General features: G+C 40.4%; 1 protein-coding gene across 1 annotated transcript in view; it reads right to left on the bottom strand.

Moving 5' to 3' along the window:
* The window catches only part of ZPBP (zona pellucida binding protein), a 39,072-nt gene extending 15,818 nt beyond the window's left edge, over positions 1 to 23,254 (bottom strand). The window contains 5 exon segments of the mRNA XM_074831703.1: positions 4,975 to 5,118; positions 13,830 to 13,955; positions 17,020 to 17,052; positions 17,055 to 17,102; positions 23,224 to 23,254. Of these exon segments, the coding sequence (XP_074687804.1) occupies positions 4,975 to 5,118; positions 13,830 to 13,955; positions 17,020 to 17,052; positions 17,055 to 17,102; positions 23,224 to 23,254 (382 nt within the window).
* Positions 23,255 to 24,423: the final 1,169 nt, after the last annotated feature.

Below are 24,423 nucleotides of genomic sequence, written 5' to 3'. Positions count from 1 at the left end.
ATAAATCAACTAGATAAGCAGGGAAACTCCCTTAGCTTCTCCCTTGAGCCCTGGCCAGGCTCTGGGGGAACCTAATGTGAGATGGAAACCAGATATTTCCACTTAAAACAAAGGTGCCAGCTATTCTGGCTTGCTGATTTTTAGGCTGGACCCGCTCACAGTGACTTTGGAAGCCTCACCTATGGGTGGACACACCGTGTAGGATTTCCCACTTGCCAGGACAGGCTCTCCACATCCTCGCTGTAACCGGGGCTCCCCAGCGACTGCGGATCTGGATGATGGTAACGTATGCAAGTGGTGATGTATCTTTCTTAATCACTGTTCTCTCTCTCATGTAGTAATGATTTGATGCATTACCCTGTATTTTCCTATTTGTTTAAGTGCACTATTCTGTCTTTTCTTACTGTATGTTTTCTGTATTATTCTGTTATATTATTTAGTTATTTCTAGTAAAATACGCCTGCTCTTTTCACTCTGGTGTCTGAGTGTAATTGGTATCCCTAATCAGCAAAACAGTGGGCCTTTGGTATAGCTGCTCTGGATGAGGTTGAGCAATTGTCCACCTTACCCGGCCTCTCAGAGGACCCCTCGGTGGTTGGGTTGCTTAAGGTTGAAGAGCAGCGAGTGCCAATTGCCACCAAGACGGTGCACTGGCGGCAGTACCGCACTAACCGAGATTCCCTGGTCCCCATCCATCACCTGATCCATCGACTAGAAAGCCAGAAGGTGATCAGCAAGACTCATTCACCTTTCAACAGCCCTATATGGCCAGTGAGAAAGTCTAATGGCGAATGGAGACTAACTGTGGACTACCGTGGCCTGAATGAAGTTACACCAGCGATGAGTGCTGCAGTGCCGGACATGCTAGAGCTCCAGTATGAGCTGGAGTCGAAGGCAGCCAAGTGGTACGCCACGATTGACATCGCTAACACGTTCTTCTCCATCCCAATAGCACCAGAGTGCGGGCCACAGTTTGCGTTCACTTGGAGGGGTATCCAGTACACCTGGAATCGATTGCCCCAGGGGTGGAAACACACCTCCACCATTTGCCATAGACTGGTCCATACTGCACTGGAGAAAGGTGGGGCTCCAGAACACCTGCAGTTCATTGACGATATCATTGTATGGGGGGACACAGTTGAGGAAGTCTTTGAGAAAGGAAAGAAGATAATTGAAATCCTCCTGAAGGCTGGTTTTGCCATCAAGCAACAGAAAGTTAAGGGGCCTGGAAGGGAGATTCAGTTCCTAGGAATAAAATGGCAAGATGGGCATCGCCACATCCCAATAGAGGTGATAAACAAGATAACAGCCATGGCCCCACCAACCACTAAAAAGGAGACTCAGTCCTTCCTGGGCGCTGTGGGGTTCTGGAGGATGCACATCCCAAACTACAGCCTGATTGTGAGCCCTCTCTACCACGTAACCCGCAACAAGAACGATTCTGAATGGGGCCCTGAGCAACAACAAGCCTTTGAACAAATTAAGCGGGAGATTGCCCAGGCAGTGGCCCTCAGGCCAGTCCGGGCAGGGCAGGAGATTAAGAACGTGCTCTACACCGCAGCCAGGGAGAATGGCCCTTCCTGGAGCCTTTGGCAGAGAGCACCTGGGGAATCCCGAGGCCGACCTCTAGGCTTTTGGAGCCGGGGATACAAAGGCTCTGAAGCTAACTATACACTGACTGAGAAGGAGATACTGGCAGCGTATGAAGGAGTTCGGGCTGCCTCAGAAGCGGCTGGCACTGAGACACAGCTCCTCCTGGCACCCCGACTGCCGGTGCTGGGATGGATGTTCAAAGGAAAGGCTCCCTCCACACATCATGCAACAGATGCCACGTGGAGTAAATGGGTTGTGTTGATAACACAACAGGCTTGAATAGGGAACCCCAACTTCCCAGGAATAGTGGAAGTGATCACAAACTGGCCAGAGAGCAAAGATTCTGGGATGTCACCAAAACAGGAGGTGAAACGTGCTGAGGAGGCCCCACCATATAACGAGCTGCCAGAAGAGGAGAAGCAATATGCCCTGTTCACTGATGGGTCTTGTTGCATTGTGGGAAAACATCAACGATGGAAGGCTGCGGTGTGGCATCCCACACGACAAACCTCTGAAGCTGTTGAGGGACAAGGTGAATCAGGCCAGTTCGCAGAGGTGAAAGCCACCCAATTGGCTTTGGATATTGCTGAGCGAGAAAAGTGGCCGAGGCTCTATATCTACACTGACTCGTGGGTGATGGCAAGTGCCCTGTGGATGTGGTTGCAGCAATGGAAACAAAACAACTGGCAACGCAAGGGCAGACCCATCTGGGCCGCTGAAGTATGGCAGGACATTGCAGCCCAGGTGGAGAACCTCGTTGTGAAGGTGCGCCATGTGGATGCCCATATATCCAAGAGTCGGGCCACTGATGAGCATCAACACAACCAGCAGGCGGACCAGGCTGCTAAGATCGGAGTGGTTCAGGCGGACTTGGACTGGCAGCGTAAAGGTGAACTGTTCATAGCCCGGTGGGCCCATGAGACCTTGGGCCACCAAGGCAGAGATGCAACATACAGGTGGGCTCAAGATCGAGGGGTGGACCTCACCATTGACACTATCGCAGAGATCATCCACGGATGTGAGATGTGTGCTGCGATCAAACAAGCCAAGCGGGTGAAGCCCCAGTGGAATGGAGATTGATGGCTGAAATATAAATATGGAGAGGCCTGGCAGATCGACTACATCACACTGCCACAGACCCACCAAGGCAAGCACCACGTGCTCACAATGGTGGAAGCAACCACTGGATGGCTCGAAACTTATCCAGTGTCCCACGCCACCGCCCGGAACACCATCCTGGGCCTTGAAGACCGAGTCCTGTGGCGACACAGCACACCAGAGAGGATTGAGTCGGACAATGGGACTCACTTCCGAAATAACCTCATAGATGCCTGGGCAGAAGAACACGGCATCGAGTGGGTCTACCACATCCCCTACCACGCACCAGCCTCTGGGAAGATCGAGCGCTACAATGGACTGTTAAAAACTACATTGAGAGCAATGGGGGGTGGAACCTTCAAACACTGGGACACACATCTGGCAAAGGCCACCTGGTTAGTCAACACAAGAGGATCTGCCAATCAAGCTGGCCCAGCTCAGTCAAAACTCCCACGTGTTGTAGACAGGGATAAAGTCCCTGTGGTGTGCATGAGGGATCTGCTGGGAAAAATGGTCTGGGTTAGTCCTGCACTGGGCAAAGGCAAACCCATCCACGGGATTGTTTTTGCTCAAGGACCTGGGTGCACCTGGTGGGTGATGCAGAAGGATGGAGAGGTCCGATACGTACCACAAGGGGATTTGATTTTGGGTGAAAACACACCGTGAATTATATAGTGCTTTTGTTAATTGTTTTTTTGTTATTGTTAATTGCTAAATGGCAGCTGGACATGACGCAGATGGTATAGAATAAAGGGGTGGATTATGTCCTGGTTCAGCTAGGATAGGGTTAAGTTTCCCCAGCAGTGGGGGGAAGCTCTAGCCGGGTTATTCAATACCATGCTGACGTCACGTCCGGGCGCCCAAGCGCGGGAAGATTAGTAGACGCCCTTTTGTGTGCGGTCGCCTCCTCACTGCTGTATCAGTACATTTCTTGCTCTGTTCATTGTTATTACTGTTACTGTTGTTCTTCATTTTGTTGCTGTTGTGCTGTTGTATTAAACCTCTCCTTATCTCAGCCCCGGGGTTTGTATTTCACTCCCTGCCCCGTTCCGGTCGGAGGGTGGGGGAGGGGCAGTGGCAGCATGGTCTCGGGTCCCGGCAGGGCCTAAACCACCACACCACTCTACTTACCCAAAGTTGAAGATCAACAGAGCACAATGTTAAATAGAAAATAGGAGTAAAAGAATGAAGAACAGGGGTCATAGTGTGGGTATAATCACAGAAATGAGAAGGGGGCAGCGGGGAAGAAAGAACAAAGGAAGAGAAATCAAACCAGCTGGAAGAAGTAGAACATCCAGAATATGGTGCCTAGTTAAGACAACTCATAAGATCCTCTACCTTGCTTTTGCCTCCCTCATTTCCTTTCCTTTGGATATATGTCTGAAACTTGAATTTTCTATGCTGACATTCAGATTGATCCTTATTGAAGAATGTAAGCCTGCTTTACTGAAAATTGTAACCTTTTCCACCAAAACTGTTTCAAATAAACTTCTTCCTTTCCACTTCTGTCAAGCAAGCTAGCTGCTAAAGGCATGGTTATTCTGTATGAAGTTTCCTGTGCCAAAGTGAAATTAATTTACATCAGAGGTTAATTTAGGTTATTGTGCTCTATCATGTTTCTAAATGAGCACTGGTACACATTTTAAATTCAAGATCAGATATAGTTCCTACTGAAGGCAATAGGAGCTCTTGCCTGCTTCTCCACAAGAATAAAATACCCTTTAAAGAAGAAAAGGAGAGCTCGTAATGAATAAATGACATTGCCTTTACAATCTTTCACTTTATCAAAGCCTTTTTACCTGCTGACAGAAGGAAATGTAATCAGAACAGGAAAGAATAAGCTACAAATATTATATCATTAAATGATATGTACTTAAAAAACATGATCAGGTCATAATTGAGGCATTAACATGTGAAATAAATCCATATGGCTATGCTAATCTCATAAAGAATAATTCCATTTAAAATTATGGTATCTTAATGTTATTAAGGATTACTGCCTATTCGTTACATTTCATTATGTTTTATGTTTCTTTTTTAAAAAGAACCGTATTGATAAGTTTCTCAGGCAGACACCAAGCTTCATTTAAAGCTCTGTAAATGACTTTAAATGAACTGCCTGGTAGTAACTAATATTAAAAACAATTTCCCAGAGGAACAGAATGTCTTTATCTCTGCAAATTAAATTCTAAATAAGCCTACTTACTTAAAAATAGCAACACATATTTTAAAAAATAAAACTTTTTCAAGGCAACAACACACTTACCTGGACTGATAATTTACCATAAATAAGATATTTTATTATGAGTTTTTTATCAGGTTGCATTGCTGTTAGCTTATAAACAATGGAACAAGTGTAAACTCCACTCAGGTTGAAATGTTTCAGTGTTAAAGTTCCTGTTGGTGATATTTGCACACTGCTATTTTCTAGTAAACACAATAATTAAATAAATTTAGTTGTCATCATGAGAAAATGCAGAAAGTAAGGGTCCAAATGGCTATTTACTGTTAAGCTGTGCACAAAATAATAATAATATGGATTCTGCTGAAGGCACAGGACGCAGAAACTGAAGCTGATGGGGTGTCACTCAGTTCAGCATTACACAAATCTGCCTTATTGCTGCTGTTTTTTTAAGTACTGGTTGACAAAGCAGTCCTAGAAACATGAGTTTATTTGATCTCAGGCATCTATTGTTCTCTCCAAAAACCACTTCCAAGAGAAAAAAAAAAAAAAACACCAGGAAAAAAAGGGACAAAGTGGACAAATAATATCTTTTTATACCTCTATATAGTCAAACTGACTACTAAGCTTTCAGTCTTCAGGAACTGCCTCATGAATTAGGTGCTGGTGGTGCTTAACATGCAGTAAACTTCAAAGTAGGCAAGACAGGAAATTCAAGTTAAGCAAGTACTGTATAACGGACCTTCCAAAAAATTACATGTATATGCCAAAATGAGAATCATGTATGTTTAAGATTTTAAAATAATCCTTCTGTATGGAAAGATATACATTGTTACAGTGGCCAAACTCTTAACACAACTCCTTAGTTCAAGGCAGACAGGAAGTACGATCCTACTTCAAAGGATAAATCATGAGCATGGCTCTTTAACTAGGTTTTTAAAGGAAAGAACTGCTTAAGGTCAAATTTGGGCACTGATAATGAGCCATACAGTTGTCCCAAGCAGCCCGCCTGTGGGTTACAAGATGACAGCTGATGAGTTGTTTCCTGACTTGAAAAGTCCTCAGGCAGTAACAATATAGATAGGGGTTTCTCAAATAGTAGCATGCAGCCCATCTTGCTGTCAAAGAAAACCATGGGACTCACTAGATCAGAGTCAGTTATAGTAGATTTCAAGGTAAAATACTCATTTTCATAAAATATTTTAAGAATGAATTTTTGTTTCCATTTTCAGATGTCAAACAAAAATCTTTTTAACATCCTAAATAATTTAGACCTTTTATGTAGAAGATGGAAGCTTAGACAATTAGTGTCATGCAAAAGCAGCGTATTTTTAGACTGAAAAAATCAATGCTAAACACATGAGATCTATACTACACACATTTTAGGGCTTTTACTTCAGACCAGTCCTAATCTGGTTTTACAGGCTGAGCATGCATTACTTCTCAAAGCAAACCTTTCTCATTAGCTTCATCCAAAATGAATCCAGTTTGCGCACTCAAAGACCAGACCATGATCCAAACAAAATGTGGTAAGTGGGTACAATCAAGCAATTAACTTCAAAGCCACACTCCTATTCAAACTAACATGTTACTGTAGATGCATGCTGATCTTCCTGGTATGCGATTTTAAGAAAGATACTAAGAAAAAGATAGCCTGATTGAAAGTGCATCTTTTTAAATACTTGGCAGGATGGTGTAGGACAACTTTGTTCCTCAAGAAATCATTTAGGCTTTTAATTAACAATTTTGTCATATATATCACTGTGTTAAAAAAAAAAAAAAAATCAAGTGCTGGTAAAAGAGTACTACTAAAACGACTGACAGTGTAAGTTCTTTGACAAGAATGGTTTGGGATCCCATATCAGCCTAGGCTCTCAGATTAATGCCACACTGTCTTTCATTTTTGGATGATTAAGAGGTTTTTAATCTGATGATGAACTACTCAGGATACTAAGTCTAGCATAGTCCAAATAACTAGGATGTTATTTGCTACTGTATGCTGCAGTAGCTATCAGATTCATAAGATCAGAAGAACAGCATAGATTTAAGAACTATAGTTCTGATCTTTGTCATATGCAACTGCCCTGTGTGGGCCAAATGCAACAACACCATTAGTTGACTGGATAGCTGGAGCACCTTTAAGATATATCACAGACAACTTTGCTATAGTTATAAAATGCATTACTGAGCTGCAAAGATGACAAGAAGTCTGCAAAAGACAAAGCTTGGAAATCCAGTGAAGAGATCTGGTCGCAAGTGTTTTTTGAAAGTACATCAGCAGAAACGGGAAAGTAAAGTGTTCTTCTGATGGACCGAGTCACTGACTTTGTTCAAGGTAGGATAAAATTGTATAATAATAAATGCTTCATATACCAGAAAAGAACAGAATTTTTACATAGTAAACATTAATTATATTATTGTTATGTCTATGTGTAAAGAATCTCCTTTTGGATCATGAAATCAAAAGCCTGTCATGTTGGGATTTTTCCCCTAGTGTTATAAAAGAATCCACACTTAAAATGCCTTGCTCCATGGGATTATTTGGATGAATACTGCCTACTCACATGAGTTTGGGTTCAGAAAACAGACTGTTAGCTTGAAAACTTGAAAACAAAATTTTAAAAGTGATAAAGCTATCCACCCTTTTCCTTAATCTAATATTTTTTCCATGTTATTCCTCTCCAGAAGGTTCACTAAGACAGGTGAGAAGGATTTCACACCACAAAATGTGATGTGAATTACATTATATGATTTAATATGCCTCTATTACACAGGAGGCATTTTACATGCATGATGGACAAAAAGTAATGTGATCAAGTTCAGAGGTTCCCTGGAGTCAGTGAAAACTGGCATGATTTAAAACAGAATAGAAGGGGTTCTTTAATTTATGCTAAGAGAGGAAGCTAGACCATTTTCCAGGATCCTCAGGAATTACAAAGATGCAAAACAGAGCTATTCCTGTGAGAATTATGTTACGGAGACTAAATCCCTAAATTTTCCATACCCTTGTATAATTATATTTAAAACTAAGTGTTCCTATATTTTAGTTTCTCTGTTTACTAAACTTAAAACCAACAGATTGATTCTCCTTCCAGTTCTTTCTGTGTAAAAAATAAAGTTACTCCCCATCCTCCCACTCCATCTCTTATTCAGACCAGTTCTATAGCAGAGCAACTTCTGTATTCTGAAATTATATATTAAGAACAAAATTAAATGACAGCAGAATCAGGCCAACAGGCTTTTCAGAAACAGGTTTTTCAGAGATTTAGAAACAGCTGTCAATCCAGATCATAAATTCTAATCTTCAGATTAAACTACCGAGCATGTTCAAATTTAAATACACAATATCTAAAGATGTCCAAATAGGTAAATTCAGTGAATAATTACACATGTACAGAAGCAAAAGTTAACACAGTATATAATAAACTTGAGTCCACCTGAAAAGCTTTTTAGGAATGAAACATACTGTTCTGCAGTCACAGAATCACAGAATCATCTAGGTTGGAAAGGACCTTGGAGATCATCCAGTCCAACCGTTAACCTAGCACTGACAGTTCCCAACTACACCAGATCCCTCAGCGCTATGCTGACCCTACTCTTAAACACCTCCAGGGATGGGGACTCCACCACCTCCCTGGGCAGCCCATTCCAACGCCTAACAACCCGTTCTGTAAAGAAATGCTTCCTAATATCTAGTCTAAACCTTCCCTGGCGCAACTTGAGGCCATTCCCTCTTGTCCTATCACTTATTACTTGGTTAAAGAGGCTCATCCCCAGCTCTCTGCAACCTCCTTTCAGGTAGCTGTAGAGGGCGATGAGGTCTCCCCTCAGCCTCCTCTTCTCCAGACTAAACAACCCCAGTTCCCTCAGCCGCTCCTCATACGACATGTGCTCCAGACCCTTCACCAGCTTCGTTGCCCTTCTCTGGACACGCTCGAGTAATTCAATGTCCTTTTTGTAGTGAGGGGCCCAAAACTGAACACAGTAATCGAGGTGCGGCCTCACCAGTGCCGAGTACAGGGGTAAGATCACTTCCCTGTCCCTGCTGGCCACGCTATTTCTGATACAAGCCAGGATGCCACTGCTCTTCTTGACCACCTGGTCACACTCCTGGCTCCTGTTCAGCCAGCTGTCAATCAACACCCCCAGGTCCCTCTCTGACTGGCAGCTCTCCAGCCACTCCTCCCCAAGCCTGTAGCGCTGCTGGGGGTTGTTGTGGCCCAAGTGCAGCACCCGGCATTTGGCCTTATTGAAACTCCTACAGTTGGCCTTAGCCCATCGCTCCAGCCTGTCCAGATCTCTCTGCAGAGCCTCCCTACCCTCGAGCCGATCAACACTCCCACCCAACTTGGTGTCATCTGCAAAGTCCAGACATGACTCTGACAGTCCCTCAGGAAACATGTATAAATCATGTATCAGTTATAAGGATAGCATGAGTATACAGATATCTACTAAAAGCAGCTTCATATTTCTTCTGATTCTCTTTCCTTCCCTCTTCAAAGAACTGTTTGATATACCAATAGTAGGTTTTAGAATATCTGGGGTTTAGCTTGTAGTTGAGAGGTTGAGTGCAGGTATTTAGTGTTGCTTTGTTTTACAGAAGTATGGTGCACACTTTTTTCAGTCCTATGAAAGGACAGTTACAATCTTCCAACACAAATATTCCTTCTATGCATATGTTAGGTGGCAGTGTGTATGAAAAGCAGTAACTTTCCTGTATGTCCAGATTCCTAGGTTCATTTTCACCAAACTAGAACAGGCCTATTCCAATGTTTGCATTTGGAAATAAAGATTTAAATGTTTTCTCTTTTCTGTTCTATTTAGCTGTTCAGAACACCACCAAAAATGCTGTTACGCAGTAAAATTTTAAGATCTAGAATATAAGCAATTATTTTGAAGGTTTTTTCCTCCACTTAAAAGTATATTTTGAAAACCTCTTTTTTCCCAACCAGCCCAACAGCTGTTTAAAAACTTCAAAGTACAATTTCCAGATCTTAGTACAGAAGAGACACTACGCTAAGTGAAGAAAAATGACTTGCTAATTTTAAAGTTGTAATGATTTTAAATTACATTTTGTGCAGTATTTAATTTTTCATTACTCTTTCAACTGCACATAAGTAGAGTGGAACTATCTGTGAACAAAACTGCTTGTTCAAAAAACAGAACTGTTTTTTAATGGCTACAGAAAGAAGTGTTTACTGATCTTTGTGAGCTTTTACTGTAGTCATGATGTATAATGTATATAGCTAGACAGACTTTAGGGGCACAAACCACCTTCATAGTGGGTGTGTCAAGGGCTGGAGTGCCTGAAAGAGAACCTGATTTTTCTGTGACAGACAGTACAATGAGAGGTAGGCTCTCCTCCTACAGATTTTATGCTTGAATACTTGCATTTATTTTGAAGTGTCCCAAGAAGCAGTATATTGTTAGTCTTTCCTAAAACTTGAATCACAATTCTACATTTCCACTGAAATTATTTTCTTTCCTACAACCACACTGAAAGAGTATGAAATAATACATCAAGCAACGTTTATGAAGCCTAATTTCCCACTGTTACAGAGATTTGCTAGGACAGATATTAGAGACTAACTAGTCACACCAAAACTCAGATAACTTTTACCACTTAGAGAGGATTACACCCATTCTAAAAGGAGGTCAAGTGATCAATTTCTTTTACATACCAAACATTTCATGAGCTAGAAACTTAGATAGCTTTTTGTCTGGTTATACTTTCTTTGAGTCAAAAAGGACAACAGCCCTAGGAGACCAAGTATCTTTGTTGTATTTATCCAAAATTGTGGTGGCTGAAGTCCTCTCATTACCACTTTTTTAAAATAATTTTTTCTTAAACCTCTCTCATCCCTATAGAAATGTCACGAAAACACAAGGTTTCTTCTCTTACTGAAATGTTTTTTGCCCCACTGCTGATGATTTGGGTACACTGAAGTTGCCACAGAGCCAAGAACCCCTGCCACCATAGCTTTTTTGCTAGTGAACCAAGGTTGGCATAGCAACTTGGAATACTACTGAAGCAACCTGCCTGAAGAGCTTTAAACTTGTCAACTGGAAGAAGTCTTGACATCTCCATGGTTTTCTGTTCTACACTGTTGAAACTGCAGTTTGAGTAAACAGAAGCCAGAAGAGTGAAAGGGGCAATTTTTGTTAATTGTGAATCAGAAGGTTATCTTCTGTCTGATCAGATTAAGCTCAGTACTTAAACACATGACAATACACCTGATACTGTGTCTGTCATGCATCACAGACTGGGCATCAAAATACACCAGTTACAATGCAGGACACTCAGCTAACCAGAATATATCCATCCCAAGGGAGATTATCAGTTTCATGTAAAATGACACAGCCCACAGGCTTAAGTACAAGCAAAACCACAGATACCGGTTTGAGGCAAAGAATGCTAAAAATTCTCAGGGCCAAGTCTGTTGTCAGATTCAGAGCAAAAACACAGGGTAGTGTTAGAGATCATGTAAATGTGAAATGCTCTACTATGAAGGTTGGCAGGTAGAGGATTAAGAATGAAGAATCACTATGGTGTAAATGATATTTCAGATTTTGCAACACAAAAATACGAGTCCAAGGACAGAGTTGTGATAGACATTAGTATAGACTAAGAGGAAAGCAAATAGGATTTGGAAACACTACCATTGTAAAAGGATGAATGGTTCATAACCTAAAGTGTAAACTAAAATAAGAAATTAAACAGTTTTATAAATTCATCACAATGCTTATTGTTCTTTTTAAAAATGAAATTACACTAAAGGGGAAATGAGACATACATGGAAGGAAACAAAAAACAGAACTTGAGTTTCCCGCTCAGACTTGGAAACACACTGCTGATGGGCCAGTCATGATCTTTAAGCAATGTGAGAAAAATAACATATGCACAAGTAGCCCAACATACTCCATGCAGAAACGATGATTTGGGATTTTCATGACATACCAGCAAACTAGGACAATGATTTCATTAGAGGTATCTTTCTGAAAAAGAATGTTTAAATTCTCCATGAGCAGATTAACCAGAAGTTGAAAGTGGCAAGGGATGTGAAGAGCCAACAGAAACACATGCAACTGAGGAAGGGCAATAAAAATGTTGGCCACAGGCTGAATGGGGCTGAATGACCTAGTGACGCCACCTTTGTTTCACTCATTCCTAGCAAGGGCTGCTTTCCAGCCCTGCCCCAACCTCTACCACAGTTTAGGAGAGATGCTACAGGGAGAGAGAAGTGTGGTGTTAGACCCTTACTTAAGTGAGCTGGACATATACAGGTTTATAGACCAGAATGAGATATATCTGAGGATGATGAGTGAGCTAATTAATGACTGTTGTCTATTTTGATGGTGATGAGGTCCCCAATGACCAGGAAGACAGAAAAAATACATCCATCATAAAACTAGGCAAGGAAGACCGCACAGGGAATCACAGTTCAGCCATCCTCACCTCAGGCCCTTCAAAGATGATAGAACTGCTGGAAGTCATTTCCAAATGCTTGAATGACAAGACAGTGACTGAGAACAGGCAGCATCATTTTGCCATTGGCAAATCATGGCTGACCAGCTGGAGTGTCTTCTGGAATTAAATGACTGCTGCTGAGGATGAAGAGAAAGCAGTAGATGTCATAGACACTGAAAGCCTTTAGCAAGGATTTCAATATGGTCCTCCATCACATCCTTATAGCCCAACTGTGCACATACGGACTGGATGAGTGGATGAAAGATGGATGAAAAACTGTCTGCATCATCATTTTGAAGACTGGTCTACCTCGCAGCCAGTTTTGAAGGGCTTTCTCCTCAGGGCTGATAAAAGCATCAGAACTGCTTAACATCTTTACCGCTGACCTACACCACAGGACTGAATGCCTCCTCGTTCAGTATGCAAAAGACATGCCATTCAGTGGGACCTTGCATGGCTAGAGAGACAGTCTGCCAGAAACCTCATGAAGTTCAACAGCGACAAATGCAAAGTCCTGCACCTGGGACAGAATAAGAGCAGCAGTGTATGCTGCTGGGCACCCAATGACTTGGGAGCAACCCTGCAAAAAAAGTACCTGGGAGTCCTTGTGGATTTTAAACTGAATACAGATCAGAAGCACACTTTTGCAGCAGTGAAGGCTAACTGTATACTGGGCTGCATTGGCAACTGTATACCCATCAGGTCAAATGAGTGCTAAGTAGGGAGAGAATAATCACTTAATTTGGGCAGCCTGGAACACTCTGCCCAGTTCCGACTCCTCAGTACAAGACAGAAACAAACAAGTCAACAAGAGGGTTTCTGAGATGATTAGGGAGTTGGGAGCACAGGACAAGAGGCAAAGGAAACTGGGATTTTCACCCTAGACAAGTTTAAGGAGAGAATTGCAGTCCTTCACTACCTAAGGGGAGATACAGGGAAGAATAACCCATACTTTCTAAGAGGTACACCACAAAAGGACAAGCAACAATGATGATAAGTTGCAATAAGGGAAATTATGATTGAAAATAAAACAACAAGAGGAACAGGTTGCACAGAAAAGATGGAAAATCTTCAAGGATAGAGATTCCCCAAACTCAAGAGGTCAAGGCCCTGAGCAACTTCATATCTGTCACTGAGCAGGCAGTTAGGCTATAGGTGACACCACCCACCATCCTATTATTCTCTTTGCAGAATGCTCCCAGCTGTCTCAGTGCTGCAAAGAATGTCATCCTCAGCCTCTGTTGCATCCAACATGCCCTGCTCCACCTAGCACCCTTTAGAGATGGCACCATTCCCTACAGAGACCTGCAAATGTGTTTTAGTTTAGTTATCCCACCCTTTTCTTCTCATGATATACATACAAACACAATGTATCCCCAGTTACTTCTCCATTTACATTCCCACCTTTATAACACTCATGCTTCTTTGGGGGGAGCAGGGGAGAAGGGGAGAGGGTGCGGAGGAATATGTAAGAAAATAAATCCTTACATGAAGAAATACCACCATGTGGTCCATTCCACTGAAATACTGGGTCAATCAGTTCTAAATTTCGCAGATTATTTGTCAGACATAAAATACATGGACTGTTGTGATTCAGCTTGACATAAACTTTGAAAAAAATTATCATTAACATCGAGTATTTATCAGTGGTATCCTAACAGTGAGCTATACAAATTTCAAGACAGTGGTTCAACAATGACCTTGAATGGAGTTCTAATTTTGAGACTGATTCTGTTATCTCTGCTATCAAAATGAAATACCAAATAGACAGCAGGTTTTTTTTCTCCGGAAAATAAAACTAAGATCATTCTTTCTAGTTCTGGGCTTTTCTGGCTGTGTAAACAAGAAGCACAGTGCACTGTAACATCCTCCTGAATGGATTATGTCACTTAGTAGGTTCTGACGAGCACAGGCTTCTGCAGTGTTCTGTCTCAGCTGGTGTCCAACACACCCCTGGAGAGGGTGAAGTTGCAGTATGTTGGTCCAGGATATTCAAGACTTGAAAGCTTACTTTTTCCATTCTATTACCAATTGCCTTTTACCAGTGCATAATGTATTTGCTTAAAAAGGGTTTAGTGTTGTAGCTCACTTAATGGTGAGCTGTCTATCATTTAATTCAGAGATAATGCGATAGGTAAGGATTTACTTAGTTGTTTCCCACAGTAAAGCAGGTGTGCCTGTCTTGTATGCGATTTGTAGCATACAGGTGCTTCCATATCATCAATTGTGTCTAAAAACTACAATTGATGCGGTCATAATCACTTCCATAACATGCAGGATTTCAGTGTGTACAATTTGGTTTATTTTCCATCCCACTGACATTCTACAAAGCATTTCTGCTCTTCAGAAGTATGGGATGATAGATATTTACACTCTAGTGAGGTCTAAACTTGAATATACCATGCTCTGTATCAGGCTTCCCTAATGCCACTGAAAAGCTACAACTAGTATAAAATATTACAGCTACAACATTTGTGATTGGGAGAATGTGATTAATAATTAAAACTTAATCAAATAAGCAAATTACCACAATGTTATCTTACCACTGACTATTTCAGATTCCCTGCAAGTGGAAAACAGTTTAAGTATTTGTTGCAGGAAAGGATTAATGCTGAGATAAAATTTTTACTTTTCCATTATGGCAACTGGTGGTAATGCCACCAGTTTTCTCTCCTCTCCAAGTATGATTGTTCACCTTCATTAAAAAATTAAAAGCCACTTATATTCACATTAAGTTGTTTAATCAGAATAAAGACATAGATATAGCATTTAATACATAAGAATAACTTCAGAATTTTGATAGTCTTAAGATCAGTATGTCCATCCCAGCTAATAATCATTTTTTTACAGTAGCTCATATTGCAGTAAAGAACAAAGTAAGTATTTTCAATTGTACAATAGTATATCATGGAAAATAAATGTCATTTACAGGTGGTGTTTCAGTTTTTAACCCTGAATCATGAAAATTAATATGAATTCTACATGTTAATGCAATTGCGATATGATTATAGTCTTTTTCCATTGCAGATCCTTAATACTTTTTCTCAAAATTTACTAACCAACTGGCTTTAGTAGTAGTCCACTGGGACAAAATTGTATACACTGCCTATCTCTCCCACTTCACATTTTGTCTTTTATTTCCTCAAGGTGGCTTTGTTCTGTCATATAGCAAAATGGAAAAAAATTACATATCCATTATAAAAAGTAACAAAATTATGGCGTCATTATTATCATAACCTGACAAGATGGTAAAGTCTGTTATACCACTGTAAATTTCCATGACAGTTTTGTAAGCATGTATCATAGGACACAGAAGGGCATCTGATAGAAAACAACTGCTGAAAAAATATCTACTTATTCTTCTTGCTTTCAAAATAAAGTCTTACTCTTTTAATTAAGGTGGTTTGCTCTTTTTCTTATCTGTTCATATTCTCTCCATTATAAAAATATTTACCTTAAATGTTCTTTTTTGGATCACTACCTATGTCAGGTATTTTAAAACTGCAGGATTTTAAAAGTGCAGGATTGTATTTAACCAAATGTTGGTGAAAAAAAACCCAACCTAAAAATAGAGACGTTGCCCATCATCTCAAAAGAACACTGGAGCCAAATCTAGTATACTCACAATGGTCTGTTCCACAGAAGGTGGAAACATTCTTTATTAATACTAAATTGTTTAGAAACAGAGTTGAGACAAACCATTTTAATCTTGCCTTCTAACTTTGAAATTGCCCTGTGCCATTCAAGTAGTAGTGATGTTTATAGACATGAGTCAGAATCAGAAGAGAGAAAAAGTACATGAATAGGATGAACCTTTAAACAACTCAGAGCCATTATTTAATATTAGATAATATTATAAGATAAACTACTAAGAGAAACCTTAAAACCAAATTATTTCCCAGAATTTTTTCACCTTTGGACAAAAATTGATATGTCTAAGAATTTGTACCAAAAAAAGGTCAAAAAATATTGTCTTTTAGCTTTCCCCCAAACACAAGTATCACTTCTAGATATGCTACTAGTAAGCTGTTACTGGAAAACACACATGGAGAAAACTATGGGGAAGAGTATTATCAAAACCAAACCAGCAATGTGCATTAACAGAAAAAGCAACGTGAGTAAATATAAGGCAGTGAGGAATAGCCTGGTCTTTAACTTAATTTTCAGATTTTCCAATAATTGTTTTCATTAATGAGCAGTAAAATTACACTCTCGAGTTAGATGGATTTAACTTAGAAATAAATTAATGCTTAACTCTTCTTAATTTTTGTCATAGAATATTACATAATCTTCAAGTTTCAGGTTCTGTGTACATAACAAGTAAGATGAAGTCGGAATCCCTACAGTGGGAGAAAGCAGTGTTTGGGAGCAAGAGTCCTACAGCCAGGTGGAGGAGGCCACAGAATGTTGTTATTGTTACAACAGTTACAGAAAATAATTATCTCAGTTTCATAAAAATTATGACTAAAAATAAAAAAAACCTTTAAAAAATTCCAATGACAGAAATACATTCTGTGGGATGGCCTATTAAGTATACGTAAGTCAGTACGGAATTTTAATTAATTAAACTGCTTAAAATCGTTTAAAACAATTCAACAACAAGAGATGGAGAAGGACTTTTCTTGGTAAAAACAGTACTTTCACTAAAATTTGTTAAATTATGTTTAAAGAAAAATAACTGGAAATAAGACAGATCCCACTATTTTAAGCTATTGTCTCTTGGCCCTGCATTTCTTAAAAATCTCTTTAAGGGTTGAACTGCTAAAAGATAAAACAATGACGTTAATACAACTACTTAATTTATCTGAAAAAGCAAGCAGCATACTTTAGGTTAATCTACACCCTTTAATAGACTTGTTCTTCAATGGATGTTAAGTTAATATCTGCCTAATGTCTTATACAACTTATGACTCTCATTAAGGCAACAAAAAACAATGGCAAAGGCCTGATACAAGAAAAAAGCATCCTTATTCTAAACAGCACTTAAGTTTAGATTTAGTTTTAATTATATTCATGCTTTACAAAAGAACTGTCACATTTTAAATTAAGATTGTCCATAATGGGGAAAATGGGCATAGGTACTGTTCAAAATGAGGATAAAATTTAGCTGCGTTTTTATGATACCCTCAGTCCGGGTGTCAATCAATGTGTACACGGACCATTAATGAAGTAATGAACTTGCGTTCTGTCATGACTGTGATTTTCTTAATTTCCCCATGAAATGAAATATAAGGTATTTTATGGCTATTTTAATTTGCATTTCTTCTATTGTAAATAGAAATTAAAAACATGTTCATAAAGATTGCAAAGCTTTGCAAGACATACAAGGCTTCTGGAAGAACACTGATGTATCTTACACGTGGGCATTCTAGTACAAGTCAGATCTGAATTTCTTTTTTACAGAGTTTCCAGAGATACAGAACAGAAGCTAACTGAAAGATAACAATGGCTGTTAGACCCCCTCAGCATTTTGTGTTCTTTGTCTCCACCTCCTGCTTGGAAAGAACATGGGTTACTGGGAGTTAAGGTATGCTTGTGATTTCGAATTATTTTGGAGAATCTGGGAAAGAAAGTGAGTAACAAAGGAATAGAAAGTCTTGAATACAAAAGACAGAAATAAAATACTGAACATATCATCAGTAGGAATTGTTTTATGAAGATGGGATAAATAATTACGTGGCACCAGATCAGTGCTTGTTGCTAACTTAGGTTAAATATTCAAAAACTAAAAGCAACAATAAATACTCTGGTAAACTGGTTATAGATTAAGCCATTTGTTAAGGGCAATGAGAGCAATGGGGTCGAGTCCCAGCTTTGTTTTGATTTATCTTGATTTAAGCAATAACAGGAGATCAGCAGTTCCCCGCATCTATTATACCAATGGTCATTGTACTTCTCTACAGAGCTGTTATGGAAAACAGAAGCAAGGCCAATTCTCCAGCTATCAAGACAAGTTAATCAAGATTTTAAGAAGTTAAGTTAATTTAAGTTAAAAGAATTGCCTGTACTTGTCATTGCAGAATGTAAGCAGAGTACGCCATTGAAAATACTCAGAAAGTAGGAAGAAATAAAATCTTGAGAAAAAGAAAAAAACTGAGAGAAGATAATCATAAGAGTGGGCTCATATATGATGGATTTCTGTGATAAACAGTTTACTTCACAGTATTTCTTCATTATGTACCACTTCCACAACTTTGTTTGAGGAGCAAAATTTTTCAAATAACTTCATTTTTCCCAAAGACCTCCTAAAAGAATTGTAGGGGTTTCATTGAAAACCAAAATGGATTAAAATTTTCTCACTGGAATATTTACATTAAGTCTTTTAGAATTCTGCTGCACTGGCAGAAACAACACTCATTTTTCACTAAAATTCAGCTCCCAAAAGAACATGATCAGATTCCCCATTGACAAAAATCAGCACATGCTTTGATTTTAATAAAAGCATACTTATTTGTAGCAAATTATAAATCGTACCTGAAAACCACCCTGTTTTAAAATTCCTCCTGCCACTATTATCTGTCTAAATGGTCCATAAATATTTTTTGAACTGTCAAGTTGATTTATGTATCATAATTGGAAAGGAAAAGCGTAATCCACCAAAAGCAAATAAGTTAATGAGAGAAAAACTGAAAACAACAATCTTACAAGTAAAGTATTCAAAGTTTATCAAAAGGCAACCAAACAAATGTATCTAGAAAAGTTAAGCACTGCAAACTGACAAGGTACGAGCAGATATACATAACTTTATGGGATGTTTAGGCACTACTTAATCAATGCAAAAGGAAAGTAATGGGGTTTTACAGTAATAACTTAAACCAGAAGATGGAGCTCTTGAACTGTTTATTTAAAAACTAGAAAAAATGGAAGCAATCTAGTTACTGAAAGAAGATAATGTAAAACTTCTGGAATTACTTTTTTGGTATCTTCAGTGACATTGAATGCTAGATTCTGTAAAAGTTACCTTAAATGCTCTTTCATGCGTATACACATTTCACTTGCATAGCAACCATTTCAGACAGTAAATGTTTCTGTCTGCATATGAATCCCAACTATCATACACTCTTTCCCTCACTTTCTACACTGCCTTTTAAATTTTTTTCAATCCTTTTTTCAGGCTTCCTACTTGAATTCCTTTACTCCTTAACATCCTCCTAATCACCTGGAATTTAAATGCCACTTCCTGCAGCAGTCTCTAGCACACATCATCTTCCCATTATCATGATTTTAAGAGTGCATGGGATCTGGTTAAAAAGACGCTTTTCACAGGGGAAAAAAAGAAAAAAAAAAAAGTATCAATAGGTCACTAAGTCCCCCAGAAAGAGCAGCAAAAAAACAATAAAGGACAAAGGAACTGCTTAAACTGCGTTAAGTATATTATTTCACCCCTTCAGGATGAACCTGCACTTAACATGCGGTTGAAAAAGGTGTTTCACTCATTTTTGAGAAAAATAAATAAGATTTCAGAATTAATTCCCCAAATTAAGCTTTTTAAGCAGCCCAATGCTCTAGAAATACATAGGGTCTGATTCCTTGTCTTGTACTTCTTACAGGTATAATACAAGGTGTGAGCAACAGTTCCTTTTGCAGAAGAACACGGATGAAGAAAAATAAGTTTTACACCACTGTCAGACACATGGAAGTTTGGGGTAATTCACTCCCAATTCCAGGGTGATTCAACTTCCCAGATTCCTGAAGAGCCATTCCCAAAGACTGGAATTCAAGGGTACATCTGACATATAAAGTATCTATGTTACTTGAGGATTCATCGGGTGACTTTAAAATCTAATGGCATTAAATTCAACAGCCTTACTACTAATTTGTGCCACCAAAACAGGCCAAAGATCCTGCAGTGAGCTAAATTTAAACATTTACCTGTTTGATGCATTTAAAGTCTACTTGGCAGATGTGTAAACCCTACCCAAACAAGGAGAAACAGCTCATGTATTTCTAAGGGTTCTGCCTACAGGGGGAGGGGAAGAGTCTCCATGAGAGACCAGAAGTAGCAGGTGGATGTTACCTGCACAGACAAACAACCCCTCCTGCTCCTCCCTGGTCAGAGGGAGTTATGACAGTGCCAGATACAGAGGGGTCCCTTCCAACTTCTTGCCCAAAGGAGGAATCCAGGCAGATTAGTACTGACTGAATAAGCATTCATTCCTATGTCCACTGAGTTGAAACGGAATGTCGTTCACCCCCTTAAAAGTTTCACATGAAGTATATTCTACTATTTTGTAAAATATTTTATTTTGAATCCTTTAGTCTTAAAATGAGCATTACAGTTGCAAAATTAATCATCTTCACAATAATTCATCAGAAAAACTAAAGTAAATTTGGTCTGAAAATTGCAGTGGCACGAAACAGAGTTTAAAATGAGCCTTAAATAATTAAACAACCAATTTATTAATTAATAAATTGCTAGAATATTCAATTGGCACAGTTTCGATTCATTTATTTAGAAATGAAAATTCCATGAAGCAATAGGAAAGGATTTATTTAAGTTATGGTAATTGCTAAAAGTTTTTTCAAAGTAATTATGTTTTGAGGTAATTTTTGTAAAGAGATTTCTGCACCAAAAGAGTATATAAATAGCAACGCTACTTACTTAAGTTATTTTCGCTCAATCATGCTAATAGTCAAGTGTTTTTCTATACCCAAGTATTTTAATTACAGTTGGCATTTCTAAGCTGCCTATTGATGGTTAAGTGCTGTGCAGAAATATTATCATTTCTATTACTAGTCATATGCAAGTCATATAGGAGAAACCAAACTTCAGTTTCTAATCCGTCTCAGTTAAGTTTAACCTTTTTGATAAAAAGCCCGCAAGATATAAACTATATTGTTTTTCCAAGTAGGCCTTCATATTTCCTTTCTGACAATTACATCACTAACAAATTTCCTAAGTTAAAAAGGAGACTTTTTTTCCTTACCATATAGCAAGCTAAAGTTAAAAACTGTTTTATCTTTTCAGTAAGATGAAAACTTCCTCCAGAGGGCTCAGAAAAGGCAAATGTAATTAAGACATTTTAAGAAACATGTTCCACATTGTCCTCAAAAGTTTAATTATTGACTTAAGGAAAAACATATAAGCCAAAACTGTCAGCATTAGTAAAAAAACAACAAAATGAAAAATCCTTAAAGAAAAAGGTTCATATTATTTACATCAGTCTGAACTCAGACTATATTAATAACAACCCAGTGCAATAAAATTGAAGAAAGTGTCTTTTTGGAAGTTGACAAAGTCTTATTATGCCTACTAAAACCAAAGACAGAATAAATACTATTAAGTTTCAGTAAATATATACTGAAATACTGCATGCAGTTTTCCCTTTTTTTTTGTCAGAGAGTAGAAGAACTTTGAACATCACCCCTGATGTTGCTCCTCAGAAAGGCCTTCACTTTCTAAAGGAATTCACAAAACTTGATCATAACCAGATCACGGAATAAAATGATCTGGCAATATGCACACTAATGCACAAATTAAATAATCAAATTTAATACTATCAGAAGGCCTATGTGATTTACTATGTTCAAATTTCAAAGCCTCACTAGGAAGCAGAGACTTATTTCAGGCTATTCCCAGTCTTAGAGTTGAGAGGCTGTACAACTGAATTTCCCAATCAGACATGCACACAGCAGATACAAGATCAGCACTAGCACCAGAAATGTTTAGTCTTGGTATCCTACCACATAACTATTTATGTACCTCAGAGCCTTCAACAAAGTGATGCAGCTCTTTTAGCTGATGACAAACGTTACTAGCCACTCAGTGCCCATGCAACTTGCCCGTGGTCTCACACCCCCTCAGGCACGGGGCTTCTTTGGTCCATAGGAAGGAGAAACAGTCCTCACCCCAGCACGCACTGGTCATTTCTAAGAAAAAAAAAAAAAAGGTTATTTAAACAATTCTTTAGCTTTCCTGCCTGCACCTCCACCTCCGCATGTGGAAAGGAAGTTCAATCCCACTGGTGGATATGGTGGGTGTAGATGGGAAAAGCACTGGCAGGTGTAAAGCAAAACCCACAGGGGCAAGCTGGGTGTTAAAGGGCGCAGCGCCCACGTTATAGAACGGCTTGTCCCTGACAGCAACACAGAACTATCAGCTTGCAAAGAGGGTCACGTACAGCTGCTTTTGTAGAACTGTGTAACTACACGTGTGAGGGCAAGGCCAAGGACAAAGGCACAGGCAGGGACCAAATTTAGGAAAACGTGTGAAATTCACACCCGGGGCTCCAGGCAGGGCAGGGACGGAGACAGCGAGGCTTCGGAGCTGCCGCTGCCGCCCTCCCCGAGCTGCGCACCCAGGCCTGAGGGGAAGGGGCAGCCTGTGGCTCGAGGCCCCGGGTGTGGCCGGCCTGAGGTGACAGGCACCCCGGCGACCGCCCGGCCGCCCCACCGCCCGGGAGGGAACCTGCGGGGGTGCCTGCAGCAGCAGGAGGAGGAGGAAGAAGGGGCGGGCCGGGCGGCGGCCGGTGGCGGCCCCGCGCCTCACGCCCATCGCCAGAGGCCCCAGCGCCGCTTCCGACCGCTGGGGCGCTCGGCGGCCATTAGCCGCCCCCAGCGGCCGCCTGGCGAGGCGCGCGGGGCAGGCGGGGCCCGGCCCGGCTCGGCCCGGCGCCCTGAGGCGCGTCCCGGCCGCCGCCCGCCAGGGGTGGTGAGGGGGCGGCTCCGGCCTTCCCTGCCGTGACCCGCCCGGGGGGAGGCCAGCGGTGGGGATTTCCCAGCCGCAGTGCCAAGCTCTGCGCTTGCATCTCTGGTGAAAGGGGTGGGGGGGGAAGGCTTTCACGTTCTCAAAGCCCAGGGAAACATCTGCTGCCGCGGCAGCTCCAGCCTTAATCGTCCCGCCGCCAGGTTATACATGACTAATCCCAATCTATTAACGCACCTGCACGCCCGCACCTCGGGTCCCGGGGCATCGCCTCTGAAACAGCCAGGCCTGCGGTGGTGCAGACTGCACCTGGGGGTGGCCAAAGGCTCAGTGCAGTTGTTCCTAAAAAAAAAAAAGAGCAAGGGAGTTTCCATTGCAAAACCCAAGAACTGTGCTGATCTGGTCACTGTCATGAGCTTTTACAGTTGTGCTGCTCAGTCTTTATTGCACTGCTACAAAAAAGCAAAGTGTCTGGAATCCCAGGGCATTTGCATGTTCCTGTAGCATGAGAGTATTTAATTTGTAGTAGGGTAGAGAAAGGGCTTTCTGAATAATTGGGGGGGGGGGGGGGGGGGGGGGCAGGAATGAGTTTTCTGGGAAGCAAGTAAATTCTGGCGGGAAAATTTCACTGTATTGGAAGATTTGGCATGTTGTTACTGTGCCAGAGAAGAATGGCTGTTTACACCAAAGAACCAAAAGGACTGCTCCACCAGAATCTTGAAGCAAAGTAAGTAAAAGGCAGACACCTGGTAAAGAGGACTAGCTTTGACATATAACTAGCTCGTCCATGTGCTTGTTTAAAGCACAGATCACTTCTGAAAATTAACAGTAGAAATAATTGAGCCTTACTTGGCAAATTTACTTCCCAGGGTAATCTGGACAGGATCCCTGTTAACAAAATCCAAGATAAAGCTTTAATTGCATTTCACTCTGCAAAATGAATGCAACAAAACATGAATCATCCTTGCAGTGTCTTCCATCCTGTGCCTTACCAGAGTCCCATGTCTTTGCCTCTCCTACCATCTCTTTCTAAAGCTCTCCAGGAGAAGGTAAGCGGTGGGGGAAAAGGTCAGTCTGCAGCACTGGATGTTATTTCTAGTGCAAAACTGATTATATTTGGTATGGAGATTACTGTCAGTAAATATAGACACCAGTATGGCATTTGAAAGGCTTGTCACTGATGGAAGGAAAATTTTGGAAGTATCTTTTCACTAACTTGAATGTACAAGCACGATAGAAAGTGGATACAAGATGTGTCAGACAAAGAATTCTGTTTTCATAGTGTTGGCTTAGCCTTACAATGACAGTACTGTATATACAATGTTCTCAGTTATCACTTTTTACCCATTTTAGTTCTTGTGACCTATATATGAAAGCTGTCTTAAAAAGAAGGAAGATTGATTTATTTATTTATTTTCAGCTCCATCAGCAAAATAC

Source organism: Strix aluco, chromosome 1 (genome assembly GCF_031877795.1).
Source record: "Strix aluco isolate bStrAlu1 chromosome 1, bStrAlu1.hap1, whole genome shotgun sequence".
Taxonomy (NCBI): domain Eukaryota; kingdom Metazoa; phylum Chordata; class Aves; order Strigiformes; family Strigidae; genus Strix; species Strix aluco.
Note: the sequence above shows the minus strand (reverse complement) of the source record. Positions and strands in the feature narration are given on the sequence as shown.